This window comes from Thalassophryne amazonica, chromosome 13, assembly GCF_902500255.1.
Source record: "Thalassophryne amazonica chromosome 13, fThaAma1.1, whole genome shotgun sequence".
Lineage (NCBI taxonomy): Eukaryota > Metazoa > Chordata > Actinopteri > Batrachoidiformes > Batrachoididae > Thalassophryne > Thalassophryne amazonica.
Window position 1 is genome coordinate 91,478,870 of NC_047115.1, and position 18,855 is coordinate 91,497,724.

General features: G+C 40.7%; 1 protein-coding gene across 1 annotated transcript in view; it reads right to left on the bottom strand.

Moving 5' to 3' along the window:
* The window catches only part of LOC117523810 (fibroblast growth factor receptor 2-like), a 130,280-nt gene that overhangs the window by 40,197 nt on the left and 71,228 nt on the right, over positions 1-18,855 (bottom strand). Inside the window, 2 exon segments of the mRNA XM_034185419.1 lie at positions 8,481-8,620; positions 13,734-13,930. Coding sequence (XP_034041310.1) covers positions 8,481-8,620; positions 13,734-13,930 — 337 coding nt within the window.

Genomic DNA, 18,855 nt, shown 5'->3' on the forward strand with positions numbered 1-18,855 from the left:
TACAACCCAGCCTTGCAGTTTTTGTTTTTTGTTTTTCACAAAAAAGCAGTATATTTTCATGACATGGTCACCTGTCTCTGACTAATTTTAACATTAGCCCTATCCATAACCCCATAACATCACAAAATTCTTTTTCGTGATACCTTCATGAAAATCTACCATATTTCATGATGGTATCACGAACTAATAGATCAAATCCCGTTTTGTGACGCCAAAAACTTAGTGTGAGATTGGGTTGTAAGGTGTCTTGTAAATCACTTTAGAGTTTTTAGATTTAAAAGTGTTTATTTCACGTTAATTTTACAAAAGATAACAGAAAAATGCCAAATATATAAGATTTCTGCAGTAACACGGTTGTTTGGGACTGTATTCCTCCATCTTAGATTTTTTTTTTTTTTTTTTATACTTCCAGCACTCAGATTGGCAATCGCTGTGTTGCATCACTCAGGATTTATTTTGGCCCCGTCTCTGGAAAACTTCCACTCTAACTGAAAATGAATGACAGCTTCTGGCTTTGCCACTGTCTCTTGTAGCTGATGTGACCATAGGGTAAATGCATTTTCTTTGTTTGTCGAATGGCAGTGAATATGAATTGTATGTGTTTGTGTCATGTAAGTGACAATGATAGTAACATGAACTTATTGTGGGCCCTATGGTTGATTACTGATCCCAACCATATGTGAAGGCCAATAATCAACCGTAGCACCCTCCAAAACAATGTTGTTGTATAAGTTCTATTAATCGAGGTTATGTTCATTCATTCACTTTCTGACACTGATCTGGGTCCGGGAGGCAGTAGACCAAGCAGCTCACCCCACACTTCTCCATCATTAGCCAAATCCAATAACTGTTTTATCAGACTAAGTTTTGACCTGGCCATTAAATGAAGCAGGCCCCTATTCAAGGTCAGATGTTTCATCAAGGAAATACATAAGCCTAATTGGTATTGGGGATGCCCCATAGATTGTTCAGCTCCTCCTGACTGTAACTAATCTGTTAGATACATATAGCAGATTTTGTCTGTTTTATACATGTCACGGATTTAGATTATAACACACAAAATTTGCTGGTCAACCTGAGTCCATTATATGCAAGTTATATGGTATGTATATTATAAATAATTACTTTTGAGGCAAGTTTCCAAATGCACAGTAAAGCACAAGACAACCTGTAGCTTTACTCTCACTCCCAGAACCAGAATGGTTTCATCAGCCAAGTTCTGACAGCAAGTGTGTCATTAGCTACGAAATCATTATTTTAGATAGAGTGGCATCAAGTGGGACAAATTGGCACAACGAGATGTGCAGCAGTGTTGGGATCAAATTTGTGCAAGTGTCAAGGTGCCTTTAGTTGGCCTGATGTTTGCATACCGGTGTCGCCGACCAGCCCCCCCCCCCCCCCCTCTAAAAATCGGCCTGCCCTGCCTTCACTGTGCATGTGTCATTTCAGAGCGTCAGCATCGGTTCACCAATTATCACCTTGTTTCTGCTTTAAACTGCACTTCTGACATCAGATATCTGAAGCTTTTGTACAACAAATGTTTCCACATAAATTCACCATTATTTCATAAGACGTGCTGCTGCTGCACCTACGTCATTTCAGTACCAACTCACCGATGGTCACCTCGTTTCTACTTAAAACTGACTTTAGAATGATTTAAGAGGTTTTACTTTGTCATCTGATGGTTAATAATAACATTATTCATTTTGATCGCTTTGGGCGTAGTCAGTCTCAGACGTGCTGCTGTGGTCCAAAATGATGCATGTGCAGTGAAGGCAGGTCCCCCCCCAACGGCTCCACCCCCCCAATTTTTAGGGAAGGACCATTTGGTCGGCGACACCGGACCTGAACCAGTAATAGTGACCATTCTTGCTGTCCACTGTGGCTCAGTTAATTATTTCTTGAACATTAAAACCTGTTCAAACTGCCCGTTGTGGTTCTCTGCGGTGGGGTCCTTGACAGGATCTTTTACAGAAAACAAATACATTTACACTGAAAACCTCTGTAGGTGTTCATTATAACACACAGAGGATTCAACAGGAATTGAAAAGGTAATTAAAAAAAGAATTGGATGATTAAAACAATAATCTTATCAGTTCTTATCCATAGTGTGCTGCAGAAAAAGAGCAGCAAGTGACACAGACAGAAACCACAGAACCCATAGAGCCAGTGTGCACTGAACTATTTGCTTCAAATAAATAAATGATTCAGTAAAAAGCCAATGATCAGTTACTGCAGAACTGTTCTGGCACTGCACTTGCTGTTAAAAGAAAACAACAATTCAAATTGTAAATTGTGTTTTCGCTTGTGCAGCAGCAAAAACAATGTGTCGGATGTTTGCTTGTTAATGTTTGAAACCTGGGTTATTGATTTTCTAGAATCCGGTGGATTACAAATTAAACCAGTGTATCAGAAAGGTTAAGGTCACCACTTGGGATAAAACCACTGCAGGACTTGACTCATACATGCTCACAACTATTTCACTGTGATCCATCACAATCGTAGCACGTCGCTAACCTCTGAACTAGCGGTGCACTCGTTTTCTTTTTTTATTTTGTTTTTGACTGACAGGTGTTGATCTCACCCCTACGGTCCGGCGTTCTGACTGTGTAAACACTCACAGTGCACGCTGTGAGGCTCTGGGGCCTGAGGCCACGGTAACACAATCCTCTGTCTGTGCACAGACACTCACACTCAACACTAACCACTCCGTCCACCCAGACACACATAATCCATGATCGCTCTCCGCCACGCAAACCCCAAACGTTTGCATTCCTCGACATTCTTGCAATCCCAACGTGATCCCCCAGGCACCATCTTATCAGGCAAGCAAGCGACACCAAGAAAAACCTTTTTTTATGACCTTTTTAAGCAAAGACAGACTGGCCTTGTTTATGTTTGAGGGTTTTCTCTTTTCTTTCCTAACCAGACGCCTCGGGCTAGAACACAACTTCTCTAACCTTTGCCGTCCCGTTGAAGTCAACCAAAGGTTATCGCTGGCTGTGGTGACTAACTGAAACCTCAGCAGCACTAATTCCACTGGAACACAAAGCAAACTCTCTCAGCTCAAACACGCACGTGAAAGCCGTGTGCGCTAACCGCTAATTAGCTCAGCTTCAGCTTGCACCTTCACTAGCATGTGCACGATTATGCTTCGTCTGAAGCCGAGCAGATGATGCAGCAGTTATAAAGATGAGGCAGGGTACAAGATGCCAAGTGCAGATCGTTCATGAATCCCAACACGACCATGACTCACGTGTTAGTCATCAACTGTTCTAACTACGTAATCAGGCAGCTAAAGCAATGCTTAAATGATCACATAGCTGCTGACAGACAAACAGACAATACTGTGCAATAATCTCAGTTATGAACATTAGAAATATGTCCATATGCAAAATGGCTTGTCCTCAAACAAAGGACAGCTGTTACACAAGATGATTGGTGTGAAAGTCAGCTATTTTTTACATCGTCACTCATGTCACAGGAAAAAAAAATAATCAGTGGTGCAGCATGAAGGTGGACCACCACATTGATCCCACTGCATAACTGACCAGTCATCAGTCAATGACTCCATAAGTCATTTATGCTAGCACCTCATTAGGAACTACAGTTATGATTACAGGTTATGCAAGTGTAAATAATACAAATCTCTACACTGTGGCTAATAGTATAACTAACAGGGTGACCATATTTTCATAACCGAAAACCAGGACACTTGGCCCGGCAATGAGATACTCAAATGATACTCGGTTGGCAGCAGCTACTAATCAGCTGAACCGGAATGATAATACAATTGATGGAATGATTGACAGAACAGCACCTTATTATGTCTCCTACTCTCAAGATATTGATAACCAGTCTCAAGATAATGCCCCCCTCCCGTCATGTTCAAAGCACAAACTAATCTCTTTTCTGTCTCAATTAGCACTAGTCGCTGGAAGAGCAAATCGCCATATTGCAAAATTTAACCTCACTAACACTAGATGGTACCACACAAGCTCCTGTTCTGCCATTCTGTCACTGTTCTGTCAAGAGTTTGGGGCTTCTAATGCAGACCTATAGCTTTATATAGTGGCTAAATAACTTGATTACTTTAATGGTGAGACCTGATCATCTCATCAATACTTGTTTTGGGTGAAATATAAGCAAAAACGACCCATTCCGCCAATTACCAGTTGTTCTGTTCCATTCCGTCTACAGTTCCTGTGATTCGTAGTTCCCCGAATGTCGGTCAATTTAATGGCCCAATGAAAAACAATAAAAACAGATTTCTAAAAAAAAAAACAGGATGGCCAGGACAGGATGTGAAAACAGGACATGTCCTGGAAAACAGGACGTGTGGTCACCATAACATAACAACCAATCACTGCAAAGCCTCCATGCAGTTGACAAACTATTGATTTATTTATTTATTGTAATTTTTTAAGGACAGACGTATGACCCTACAGTGTGCATCCCTGCAGCTGCTCAAAAATTTAACAACAAATCACAATAGAGCATCTTTGTTGTTGCCTAACAACATAATAGTCCATGAGCCAGTCATGAATTTTAACCTTATCTGTACCAATTAAGGGGAAAAAACGACACTTGTAATCCAGCCTCAGTCTATCATGGCCTACACTAATATGTAGGACAGCCATCCCAGGGTGGTAGCTGTAGCCAGGTAGGGGTCAGTGAAGATTTACACAGAGGTCAAACTTTAAAAATACTTCAATCATGTTGAAAACTATATCACATTATTTGTCTGATCATAACAATTCCAAAAAGGTATAGTTTGGACTACCTATGGTGGAATGTTCTGGAGTTATGGGGTAAAAACAGCAAAAAAAAATGGTGACAAAGGTCAGTTTCAGTTTGTACAGGGGTCAAAAGTTAAAGTTGCTAATCCAACGCCCTGAGCAAGCAAATAGGCGAATGTGTAACAACACAGAAGTGCACTAACAACATATTCAATTATTTTCAAACTGTCTTTAATCAGTATTTATAGACTATTTAACATTCTGTAGTAAAACTGATGTCAACAAATATATATAAGAATAAAACTGCACAATGCTTCAAGGCAAAAAATATCCCATAATGCATTGAAGCAAAAAGCATCTGTTGCATATCTAATATTACCACTAGGGGTGCAAATGTAGGTCAAATCTTAGATTATGAACAAAACCCCGATGGTCGTATTAACTTTATGAAGGTGAGGGCTGCTTTCGTTCCTGTTAGCGGTTACTTGTTTTCCCTATTGGGGTTAGTATTGGACCATGGAACATTAATTTTGACAGTCAATTCATCTTGTTTCTGCAGACTAAGTTTTTAATTTTAAAAAGTTACTACAGTTGTATTTATGATAATAATCCAGACCTCCGCCCCTCCCGCCAGTCCACAACATTTACTTGGAATAAGCAGTTATTGAAAATGAACGAATAATAATATTATAGATGGCTGAGGTAATGTCTGACTCAAGATACAGGTGAGCACAGATTTTATTGAGAAAACTGAATTAAAAGTAAATGTTAAAAAAAGCATCTATGCTGCTACAATACACAGCTCTTTTTATACAAAGCATCTGGAAAGAATTCACAGCGCTTCACTTTTTCAACATTGTTATTTTACAGCCTTATTCCAAAATATAGTAAATTATGTTTTCCCCTGATCACAACATCCCATAACGACAACATGATGAAAGTTTTCAATTTTATTTTTTTAATTTTTACAAATTTATTAGAAATAAAAAACTACAAAATCACATGTTCATAAGTATTCACACCCTTTGCTCAATACTTTGTTGATGCACCTTTCACGCCAAAGAGTTCAATATTTGTCTCATCAGACCAGAAAATTTTGTTTCTCATGGTCTAAAAGTCCTTCAGGTGCCTTTTGTCAAACTCCAGGTGAGCTGCCATGTGCCTTTTACTGAGGAGTGGCTTCTGTCTGGCCACTCTACCATACTTTGGCTTGGGACTTTGGCGAGGGCAGTCACATCCCTAGAATTGCCCTTTCAGGAATCAATAAATTTGTTTGAACTTGAACATACAGGCCTGGTTGGTGGATTGATTGAGATGTTGTACTTCTGGCAGGTTCCCCTCTCTCCACAGAGAAATGCTGGAGCTCTGACACAGTGACCATCAGGTTCTTGGTCACCTCCCTGACTAATGCCCTTCTCCCCGATCACTCAGTTTAGATGTGCGTTCAGCTCTAGGATCCTGGTGGATCCAAACTTCTTCCATTTATGGATGATGGAGCCCACTGTGCTCATTTATATAGCACTTTTCCATCTGCATCAGACGCTCAAATTGCTTTACAAATAATGTCTCACATTCACCCTGATGTCAAGGTGCTGCCATACAAGGTACTTACTAGACACCGGGAGCAACAGGGGGATTAAAGACCTTGCCCAAGGGCCCTTATACACCATCACCTCCCCTAAGGTTTAAAAGAGGTTTAAAAGGTCACATTCTGTTATAATCCAATCCATTTCGTGCTTGAGTGATGTGGGTGACAACCAATTAGAGTAGAGCTGCACTGTGACATCAAAGCCGCTTCATTCTGTGTGGTTATGTACATGTTTCTCATATTGTCACTTTCCTAAAATAATGGTCTAAGTCATATTCTCCAAAACATGACTTAGGTCATTATTTTAGGAGGGTGATGATAGTCAGCGCCCCCGCTTTATCCGGAGTCGGGTCTCCCCCGCGACCTGACTCCGGATAAAGCGGAAGAAAATGGATGGATGGATGGATGGATGGGTGATGATATATTATGCAAATGCTAATAAGAAGTAAGCACTGAAAATCTTGTTCTTGGAACCTGAAAACACCTCTGAAAGGATTTACAAGCCATTTAGCAGATGTTAGAGTGATGACATTACTTCCTAGTTTAGCGACTTGCTAACTCTTCGTTTCTGGTATACAGTGGTTCCTCGCTATAACGCGGTTCACCTTTCGCGGACTCGCAATTTCGTGGATTTTTTTAGTGCAATTTTGCATGCTTCTTCTTTTTTTTTTTTTAAACAGCCTGTGTTCTGCATCCTTATCAGGCGGGCCGGTCGCGGCACCGGTCGGCATCACCGCGATTGCTCTCTCTGCGTCCGATGCGCTTACCAAGTCTGTGGGCTCGGTAAGCGCCGCAGCGGGCCACTCATACTGCCCTCCTGTCTGGTGTATGGAGCTGCGGCCAACTCTGGATACAGGTCCCGAAACTACGCTTGCTGTTTTGATGCGGAGCACTCCGGTAGCCCACAAGGATAGACTTCTTAAGGAAAAATCCACAGCACTGCATGGTCTCGATAACTGCAGCCGCAGAGCTCCGTGGCCACTGAGAGAGGCTTGTATCTTTTTAATGTTCTTCACTCAGAAGAAGACACCTGCACGGAGGTGTCACTCAGTGGAAAAAGATGCTACAGCAGAGTGGCGCCAGGACGAAGAGGCGCAGTCAGAGGAACTGTGAAATAATAAATTCTTATGTGTCCAACCTCGTAGGTTGATCGTTAAAATTAAATTCGTTAGTTCTAAAAGCCATCATAATTATTTATAGGAAAATGTTCTATTTTTATTTCTCAAACAAATGTTTGGGCCTGAAAACAGGTTTTGATCTTTGGTTTCATTCTATAACACTGGACTTATTTTTCTACTAAGGTTTGAACTTTGAGTGTTTACACAGGAGAGAAAAGTGAGAAAATGTTAATGCCTGTTTGAGAAAAGTGTATAAAGTGTGTAGTGGGGGGTTTTACAGCCTTAAAACATCTATAATAATTGTAAAAAATAACGCTGACTACTTCGCGGATTTCGCCTATTGCGGGGTTATTTTTAGAATGTAACTCCCGCGATAAACAAGGGACCACTGAATTATGTAAAAGCAAGTGAGAAATAAACACTTCTAAAACTGAAAACGCTGTTCTTGTAACCTGATAAGACCTCTGGTGTCATTTACAAGACATTTTGTGGACATTAGCTTGCATGCAAACGTTCGCTATCTTATAGCTAACTTTCTATGGAGTTAAATTTGTCTCATTAATATTAATATGAGTAAATGCACAGAGGGTGATCTACAATTATTCCTTGATTTGCACAACATGAACAAATGTTGATTTGATCTGAACATGTACAAATTGTACATAAGACAATAGGATCGTAATTATTAACTAAATAACCTCAAATTTATAAATAACAGAATGCTCATACAGCCGAGGGTATTTTAGCATTACGTTATATTTTATGTATATATTGGCAGCTATATCCCTTTGGCAAAATTGCTACCCCCTTATCGGTGTTGTATCGGCTCCCCAAAAAAATCTGCCTTAGTCAGGTTGTAGTGTAACATACGTGTTATTCCTCCTGCATGTTAGACATCTTATATACCTTTTAATGAGACAAAATAGTTAAAAAAAAATTTGCAGCATAAGTGATCTGATAAGTAATGTATATTTTTGTATATTTTTGTATAAGTCAGTGACAGACTGTATATGTGACAGACACACTCCTCCTCACCTGTCTCGTGCAAATTCCCAGCGTGGGTCCTCTGGAAGGTCGTACTCAGGGATCGGATCATCGTGGGCGGAGCTGCGCCGCGTGGTGATACGGACCAGAGGTGTGCTGGAGTTCATGGAGGTGCTTGAGTCCGCTGACACCTACAGGTGAAAAGGGATTGGCTGATCACCACAATCTGAGTTTTATGTCAGTTAACAAACTGAGGCATCATCACTACAGGAGTAAATGTGTGTGACAGATTGTGGGATTCTGAGTGAGAGTTCCAGGAAAACTCAAGTCTTTCATCATGGTTCACAATGTGTCTCCATACAGGAGGACAAAACTGAACACATGGACATCAACAGTAATCCTAATCAGTGTGTTTCAAACATGCTTCACTGTCCCCAGGGCTCAGCTTTCTCCACACTAACCTTACCTCCACACAGGAATCACTCTGTCCGCAAAATGAAATCCATCACTTATTGTGCATTTAGGTTTCCTTTGAAGGATGTTAGCACAGAGTGAGAATCTACAGCAGGAGCTTGAGTAAGCCAAACTGGGCAATTCTATGGTAACGGGATTACAATGACAGCAAAATCTGACTACATAGTATTTTACCATTAAAAATTTGCTCTGCTTGCAGGGGTCGAATTAGTACGTGCATGTGCTAGTTTGTGCATGTATTATTCGAGCGGTGCACGTAATTTTATACTGCACTAGCACTGGTGCAAGTAACTTTATCCAAGTTTTATCAACTATAAGCACCAGTAGAATGAACCAATAAAGGAACAAATAAGGAAAAACAATTTCCAGTGTGTTGTCTTACTTGTCGTACTTGTCAAATACTTGTCGTATTCCCTGCATTTTATGATTCTCACACACGGAGCGAGTTGCTGTGCTCTATTTGTTGTGGAAAGCTGACAAACGTCACCAGCGGTGCCGTCCCTGGGTTCACAACATCCTCATGAGATGTTCCCAATTCAGGGAGTTTCATTATTTGCTGCAGGAGCTGCAGCAAATAACTGGACCTGCAGGAGATCCAGTTTGAGATCCGTTCACGCGCGCACATATAAACAAAGAAAAGAAAAAAACTGGCTGCCGCTGCAGTTCCTCGCTCTCTCTCCCCTCAAACTCTGTCATCATTGTGTTATAAACCAGTCACCATTTGTTTTATTATACATCTGTGTAGTTAATAAAATTATCTTCAGGGACAGTTTGCACACGCATGTGAAAAAACAAAAAAAAAAACTCGCTGCTGCTACAGTTCCTCGCTCTCTCTCCGCTCAAACTCTGTCATCATTGTGTTATAAACCAGTCACCATTTGTTTTATTATACATCTGTTTAGTTAATAAATAAAATAATCTTCACAGACGATTCATTCGCGCACGCACGTGAAACAAAAAAAAAAAAAAACTGTCTGGTGCCGCTGCTGCCACTACCGCTGCTCTCCCCTCAAACTCTCCCCAGAGAGGAAGAGTCTGACACGTCAGAGGAGGAGTTTTAAGGTTGATATAAAATTGACTTTTGGTTGTACAAGTAACTTTTTTTGGTGCAAGTAAATTTTTTTGTTACTAGAGCCAAGGCAAGTAGGTTAAAAAATGTATTTCGACCCCTGGATTGTAATTCCATAACTGTTGAAACTAACATGTTCACAAATGCATTCCTTCAAAGTCAGACAGATACAGACTGTACATCATTTAAAAAAAATGATCTGTTAAACCATTTTGATTTTGGGTAATTAACTATTCAAATTGTTACTATTATATTACTATTTATGTCTATAATAACAGAACCCCTCATCTTCAGCAGTCAGTGTCTTGTTGACCGATATTATTCTGGTAATTGAAAGGTTTCTATAATCATCAGAGAATGACTTTAATCTTTAAAAAAATAGATCTAGGCTCAAATCTACCTCAGGCCTTTTAGGAAACAATAGCTGAAATGTCACATCTTAATTTTATGAAAACTATTCTCTGTTCCACTCCAACATGAATCTGTGACTGCTGATGCAAAGCCAAAAGTTGCACAATGACGACAATCTGCAACCACAGTTGAAGAAGCCGATCAGTCCATTACAGTTATCTGTTTTGGTGTAGAACAAGTAGCTCAGTAGTACACGCTTAAACTGCATTATCTCAGTCCACCCATCTACAAATAGGTACCAAGTAACCTATGTTGGACTAGCATCTTTGTCCAGGAGGAGTCAAAAACATCTACTTCATGGCACAAAATCCGAGGATAAGCACCAGGACCACCAAGCATCAGGGCCTATACTTACTGGTGCCTTCTGTGGACTCCTTCTGCTGAATCTAGACAGATTTATCGTATAGGACCATATTCTTTGTCTTTCTTAAAGACTGATATAAAAGGAGTCCAAGAAATATTCCATGACTTTGAAATGTTCACATGCCCACGAAATAAAACTGGCTGTAGAAGTGATGATTTACTGTAAATTCCTCAAAGTATGCCAATAATTACTCAATCAACATAAAATGACTCTTTTAACCTTTTTAACCTTTCTCTTTTTTTTTAGTATTTTTAGAGTTGCCCATTTAAGCGTGTAGAAAAATGTTGTGTCGCATGTGGAGGGAACACATGGAAATTTTGTTGTTCTCAACACAATCAATCAATCAATCAATTTTATTTATATAGCGCCAAATCACAACAAACAGTTGTCCCAAGGCGCCTTATATTGTAAGGCAAGGCCATACAATAATTACGGAAAAACCCCAACGGTCAAAACGACCCCCTGTGAGCAAGCACTTGGCAACAGTGGGAAGGTAAAACTCCCTTTTAACAGGAAGAAACCTCCAGCAGAACCAGGCTCAGGGAGGGGCGGTCTTCTGCTGGGACTGGTTGGGGCTGAGGGAGAGAACCAGGAAAAAGACATGCTGTGGAGGGGAGCAGAGATCAATCACTAATGATTAAATGCAGAGTGGTGCATACAGAGCAAAAAGAGAAAGAAACACTCAGTGCATCATGGGAACCCCCCAGCAGTCTAATTCTATAGCAGCATAACTAAGGGATGGTTCAGGGTCACCTGATCCAGCCCTAACTATAAGCTTTAGCAAAAAGGAAAGTTTTAAGCCTAATCTTAAAAGTAGAGAGGGTGTCTGTCTCCCTGATCTGAATTGGGAGCTGGTTCCACAGGAGAGCCTGCAGTCTGAGAGCGAAGCACTCTATTGGGGTGATATGGTACTATGAGGTCCCTAAGATAAGATGGGACCTGATTATTCAAAACCTTATAAGTAAGAAGAAGAATTTTAAATTCTATTCTAGAATTAACAGGAAGCCAATGAAGAGAGGCCAATATGGGTGAGATATGCTCTCTCCTTCTAGTCCCAGTTAATACTCTAGCTGCAGCATTTTGAATTAACTGAAGGCTTTTCAGGGAACTTTTAGGACAACCTGATAATAATGAATTACAATAGTCCAGCCTAGAGGAAATAAATGCATGAATTAGTTTTTCAGCATCACTCTGAGACAAGACCTTTCTAATTTTAGAGATATTGCGTAAATGCAAAAAAGCAGTCCTACATATTTGTTTAATATGCGCTTGAATGACATATCCTGATAAAAAATGACTCCAAGATTTCTCACAGTATTACTAGAGGTCAGGGTAATGCCATCCAGAGTAAGGATCTGGTTAGACACCATGTTTCTAAGATTTGTGGGCCCAAGTACAATAACTTCAGTTTTATCTGAGTTTAAAAGCAGGAAATTAGAGGTCATCCATGTCTTTATGTCTGTAAGACAATCCTGCCGTTTAGCTAATTGGTGTGTGTCCTCTGGCTTCATGGATAGATCAAGCTGGGTATCATCTGCGTAACAATGAAAATTTAGGCAATGCCATCTAATAATACTGCCTAAGGGAAGCATGTATAAAGTGAATGAAATTGGTCCTAGCACAGAACCTTGTGGAACTCCATAATTAACCTTAGTCTGTGAAGAAGATTCCCCATTTACATGAACAAATTGTAATCTATTACATAAATATGATTCAAACCACCGCAGCGCAGTGCCTTTAATACCTATGGCATGCTCTAATCTCTGTAATACAATTTTATGGTCAACAGTATCAAAAGCAGCACTGAGGTCTAACAGAACAAGCACAGAGATGAGTCCACTGTCTGAGGCCATAAGAAGATCATTTGTAACCTTCACTAATGCTGTTTCTGTACTATAATGAATTCTAAAACCTGACTGAAACTCTTCAAATAGACCATTCCTCTGCAGATGATCAGTTAGCTGTTTTACAACTACCCTTTCAAGAATTTTTGAGAGAAAAGGAAGGTTGGAGATTGGCCTATAATTAGCTAAGATAGCTGGGTCAAGTGATGGCTTTTTAAGTAATGGTTTAATTACTGCCACCTTAAAAGCCTGTGGTACATAGCCAACTAATAAAGATAGATTGATCATATTTAAGATCGAAGCATTAATTAATGGTAGGGCTTCCTTGAGCAGCCTGGTAGGAATGGGGTCTAATAGACATGTTGATGGTTTGGAGGAAGTAACTAATGAAAATAACTCAGACAGAACAATCGGAGAGAAAGAGTCTAACCAAATACCGGCATCACTGAAAGCAGCCAAAGATAACGATACGTCTTTGGGATGGTTATGAGTAATTTTTTCTCTAATAGTTAAAATTTTATTAGCAAAGAAAGTCATGAAGTCATTACTAGTTAAAGTTAAAGGAATACTCGGCTTAATAGAGCTCTGACTCTTTGTCAGCCTGGCTACAGTGCTGAAAAGAAACCTGGGGTTGTTCTTATTTTCTTCAATTAGTGATGAGTAGTAAGATGTCCTAGCTTTACGGAGGGCTTTTTTTATAGAGCAACAGACTCTTTTTCCAGGCTAAGTGAAGATCTTCTAAATTAGTGAGACGCCATTTCCTCTCCAACTTACGGGTTATCTGCTTTAAGCTGCGAGTTTGTGAGTTATACCACGGAGTCAGGCACTTCTGACAATGACAATAAAAGCTTCCATTCTAGTCCATTCTATTCTATTATTCTATTCTAACTATAACACCGGACTTGGAAACATTTTAGTTAAAAGTCTGATTGCAAAAAACAAACAAACAAACAAAAAAAAAGGATAATTTGCACTTAGTCTGAATTTTAGGGACAGAATTTAAGATATGCTCAGAAATAAGAGTGTAAGTCGTGTTATAGTTTGTGGTCTGTCAACGTATATCTCCAAGCAGCCTGCAGTGTGTGCCTCCCTCCTCTAGGGGTGTTAAATGCCTTTAGAACTCTTTATCTACTTTCTGTTACCTGGCGGCGCAGCGGGATCTGCTTGCTCAGTTTGTGAACTGCTGGTTGGCCCCCGAAGTCGGGTTTCTTTGTTGTGTTCTTTAACCGGCACATGATCACGATGACCACCATGCAGATGATGAGGAAAACACCCACGCAGTATATAGCAATCTCCACGTAGTCAGGGGAGATGGGCTCCGGAATCTTTCCATTATTGGCTAAGGGCAAGAGGGTGGAGTGGTGAGATGGTGGTAAGAGGAGAGGTGCAGAGGAGTCGGTGGAATCATCTCTCAGACACACGTGTTCCTCATCTGAATAAACGTTCTCAGGTATCAGACAGAAAAACACTGGGACAGATGTTGTGGAGATGACTCATGCATACATGTAATCACAATCAGTAACAGTAGCATTCATCTCTCTCACTCCGGTGGGTTATCACACCTACTTTCTTTCTAATTTAGCAGTCTAAACACATTTGAAATCTTCACTTAGCTGGCGCACAAAAAAAGATGGCAGAACATCCAACCTGTCACACTTTGTTTTCAATCACAAACAAGTGAGACTAATATCTTACTTGGCTGTATATAATCTGAATTTCCCATCGAGGAACTTTGCTGATTTACAGACAGCTAGCCACAATGTCAGTTAGACCTGTACCAACCAACCCCGCTACCAACAGTGTCAGCTAACCCCAGTGTATGCTAGTTCCATTACCAGCTAGCATTACCAACAAGGCCTATGTCAAGTAGAACAATTAGCACATAGCCACAGTGTCAACTAGCCCCACACCTACTACTCACATTGACAACAAACCCCAGTGTAAACTAGCTTCACTACCAGCTAGCATTAACAACTAGCCCCATTATCAACTTGGCCCATTACCAGGTTGTACCAGTGTCAACTATCCCCATGCCAACTACTCCCATTATCATCCAGCTCCACTGTCAACAAGCCACATCACCAAGTCGTACCATCAGAAGGTAGCCCCACTACCAAATAACCCCACTAGTTATGATTACAACTTATAACCAATCCAAGGAATGTGCGTGCTTTTTTATTGTGATCATTTGAAATATTTCTTATATGGAAATCAATTAAAATTGACCAAGTCAAATGAACAGTTTTAGTGTGTGGCAACCATATATTATTCACTGAAAACCAAATAATAAGCAGAAAGATGAACAGTGATTAACAGTACTATAATTTTTTAGTTAAATTGGACAACATTTAGTGATGTGAAATTAATGATTACTAGATTTAAGGTGTTATAGCTGTTAAAGCAGCATATTTCCCACAATGTCATATACGGTGCATGTGGACGTCTCCATTGAGGACGTCAAGGATTTATTCATTTTTGGTCTTATGGCAGCAGGGCTGGTACTTTTTGGCTTATGTGCTGCCCTGATCTACTGGAAAACTGGCAAGATGGCAGCATCAAGAACCACGGCCCCTCCCTTGTCCGTCATGATTAACGAGGTTGGCAAGGCAGTGCATTCTCAGACTGCGTTGACTCTTGAACTCAGACGCAAAATTGGATGACATCTTGGAGCAGATGCATGCCTTGCAGTTGAAGCTGAAGGTTTCGGAGGCCGGTGAATATTCTTAATTCATAATTAGGATTTGGTTGTTCAAGTGGAATGGTTAAAAGTGTTTTTCACTGCTCAACCACAACACTCCAGGCTTATCAAGCCTGAAGGACAAATTGCCCGACTGTTTTCCTCCAGAGGAATGTATTCAGGCTCTGGTGAGATTATTCGGCTCCTTCTTATCTCAACCCACAAAGACAATAAACTGACAGACTTACACATGGATAAGACTGAAGCAGGCTCCATTTTTCCCTTTACCTCCCTTCCTGTTGCCCCATCACTTACCCCATCCCGGCCACCGCTCACGCCACCCCTCCCCCCTCCAGGGGCTGCGCAGTTTTTAGCTGCGGCAGGTCCCCATTCCCCCCCAAGCTAGTGGCGGCGCGACTCCATTTGCAGCAGCCTTCACCCACTTTACCTCAATTTGGATGATGGACTGCTTCAAGTTTAGTGCACATAAGCAATGTCAAATGCATATGTGTTGTCTTTAATTTTGATGTGTGCCATTATTACGGTAAACAAGTAATAATTGTGGATTAATTACTGTAGTGTAAACGTAATTGCCCTTTTTTGTGATCAATAAAGTTGTCTGTGGAAAGTATTCACAGCACTTCACTTTTTCCACATTTTGTTATGTTACAGCGTTATTCCAAAATGGAGGAAATTCTTTTTTTTTTTTTTCGTAAAATTGAGAATGTGAAAATAGCTTTTTTTTTTTTTTTTTTTTTTTTTTAGGTTTTTGCAAATTTATTAACAATAAAAAAAAATCACACGTACGTAAATATTCACAGCCTTTGCCATGCAACTCAAATTGAGCTCAGGTGTATCCTGTTCCTACTGCTCATCTTTGAAATGTTCCTACAGCTTAACTGGAGTCCACCTGGGGTAAATTCAGTTGATTGGACATGATTTGGAAAGACACACACCTGTCTACATATAAGGCCCTACAGTTCACAGTGCATGTCAGAGCACAAACAAAGCATGAAGTCAAAGGAATTGTCTGTAGACCTCTGAGACAGGATTGTCTCAAGGCACAAATCTGGGAAAGGGTACAGAAACATTTCTGCAGCTTAGAAGGTCCCAATGAGCACAGTGGCCTCCATCATCTGTAAATGGAAGAAATTCTGATCCACCAGGACTCTTCCTCGAGCTATCCGCTTGTGTAAACTGAGCGATCGGAGGAGAAGGGCCTTAGTTAGGGAGGTAACCAAGAACCCGATGGTCACTCTGTCAGAGCTCCAGCATTCCTCTGTGGAGAGAGGAGAACCTTCCAGAAGGACAACATTTCTGCAGTAATCCACTAATCAGGCCTGTATGGTAGAGTGGCCAGACTGAATCCACTCTTTAGTAAAAGGCCCATGGCAGCCCTCCTGGAGTTCACCAAAAGGCACCTGAAGGACTCTCAGACCATGAGAAACAAAATTCTCTGGTCTGAAGAGACAAAGATTAAACTTTTTGGTGTGAATGCAAGCCATCATATTTGGAGGAAACCAGGCACCATCTCTATAGTGAAGCATGGTGGTGGCAGCATCATGCTGTGGTGATGTTTTTTCAGTAGCGGGAACTGGAGGACTAATCAGGATTGAGGGAGAGATGAATGCAGCAATGTACAGCGACATCCTGGATGAAAACCTGCACCAGAGCGCTCTTGACCTCAGATTGGGGTGATGGTTCATCTTTCAGCAGGACATTGACCCTAAGCACACAGCCAAGATATCAATGAAGTGTCTTCAGGACAACTCTGTGAATGTCCTTGAGTGGCCCAGCCAGAGCCCAGACCGGAATCCAATTGAACATCTCTGGATTGATCTGAAAATGGCTGTGCACTGACGCTCCCCATCCAACCTGAGGTAGCTTGAGAGGTGCTGCAAAGAGAAATGGACAAAACTGCCTAAAGATTGATGCACCAAGCTAGTGGCATCAGATTCAAGAAGACCTGAGGCTGTAATTGCTGCCAAATGTGCATCAACAAAGTATTGACCAAAGGTTGTGAATACTTATGTATGTGTGATTTCTTTGTTTTTTATTTTTAATACATTTGCAAAAATAAAAAAAACACACCATTTTGCACTTTGTTATTATGGGGTATTGTGTTTAGAATTTTGAGTAATGAATGAATTTCATCCATTTTGAAATTAGGCTGTAACATAAAATGTGGAAAAAAAATGAAGCACTGTGAATATTGCACCTTTCCTGTCAATTTTCTAGTGGTATTCATAAGTTCTTCATCACCCGTACATAACACATACATATCCCATATATCCTGTTGTAGGTAGTGGGCTAAACGCAGATCCCATCTAATTCAGTTAAGATCACAGTCCACTGGTACTGTATTTCCTTGATTAAAAGCCTGGCATTTAGTTTTTTCAAACTGGGCGCAGACCCGGCGCCTAAACAAGGCAGGTCTTTATTAAAGGCCGGTGATTATTAAGAAAATGCTGCTTCCTGTCTGCACTGTAATATGGTGTTAAGTCTCCCACGTATCCCTGGGTGTGGCGAACCAAAGACATCCGCTTTAGATCTGTCACGTAGTATCTAGCTAGATGTTCACAATGGTAAGAAAGCAGTGCAGTGCTCAATCAAAACTCTACCTGTGCACCACCTGCTGTTGTTCCTCTGCAGATGACACCTTGGCATGTCGTTTCATTTTAGGATTATAAGGTACCACTCCACAGCAGACTTGGAAAAAATTAATTGTAAACTTTACCTACCTTGCTGTTTTGATTTGTTTTTTTGTTTTGTTTTGTTTTCTTTTTTTTAATAAATGCAGTAGCTTGCAGCTCAGTGGTGTAGAAATTGTAATTCCTTTTCTTTACATCACTAGGAGACGGACTCACTGCCTCAGGAGTCAAATTACTGGAATATTGTCTGTCAGCACATATGCTGGAGCAGGAGGCCATCATTTGGACACTTGTCATGGACATGGACAATCAGCCAGGCAGACGTCTGGTGGCTAACATAAGAGACCCGTTGTTGCCGATTGAATGGTCCCCTCTACAAATTGGTCCCCCCTGCCTTCACTGCGCATGCGTGATTTCAGACGACAGCAGCACATCTGAGTATGACACTCTACACCCAAAGAGATCAAAGTGATCAAAGGGAATAATGTGATTATTAACCATCAGATGACAAAGTAAATCCTCTTAAATCATTCTGAAGTCAGTTTTAAGCAGAAACGAGGCGATAATTGATGAATCGCTGCTGATGCCCTGAAATGACATAGGCGCAGCGGCAGGTCAGACGCAGATGTGCTGCTGTTGTGCTCTGATTGGTCCCCTGTCTTTTATTTTGAAATAATGCTGAATTTATGTGGAAATAATTGTTGGACAAAAGCTTCAGATATTTGTCGTTGAGATAGATGATGAATTGAAGTGCAGTTTTGATTAGGTGATAACCAGTGAATCGCTGCTGACACTCCGAAATGATGCATGCGCAGTGAAGGCAGGGTGGACCGATATTTTGGGGGGGTTCGGTCGGCAGGTATTTATTTTTTCAGACAAAGTTTTGACTCAGCAATTAAATGTGTTGATGCTTTGTCCTAATTATACCAACATATA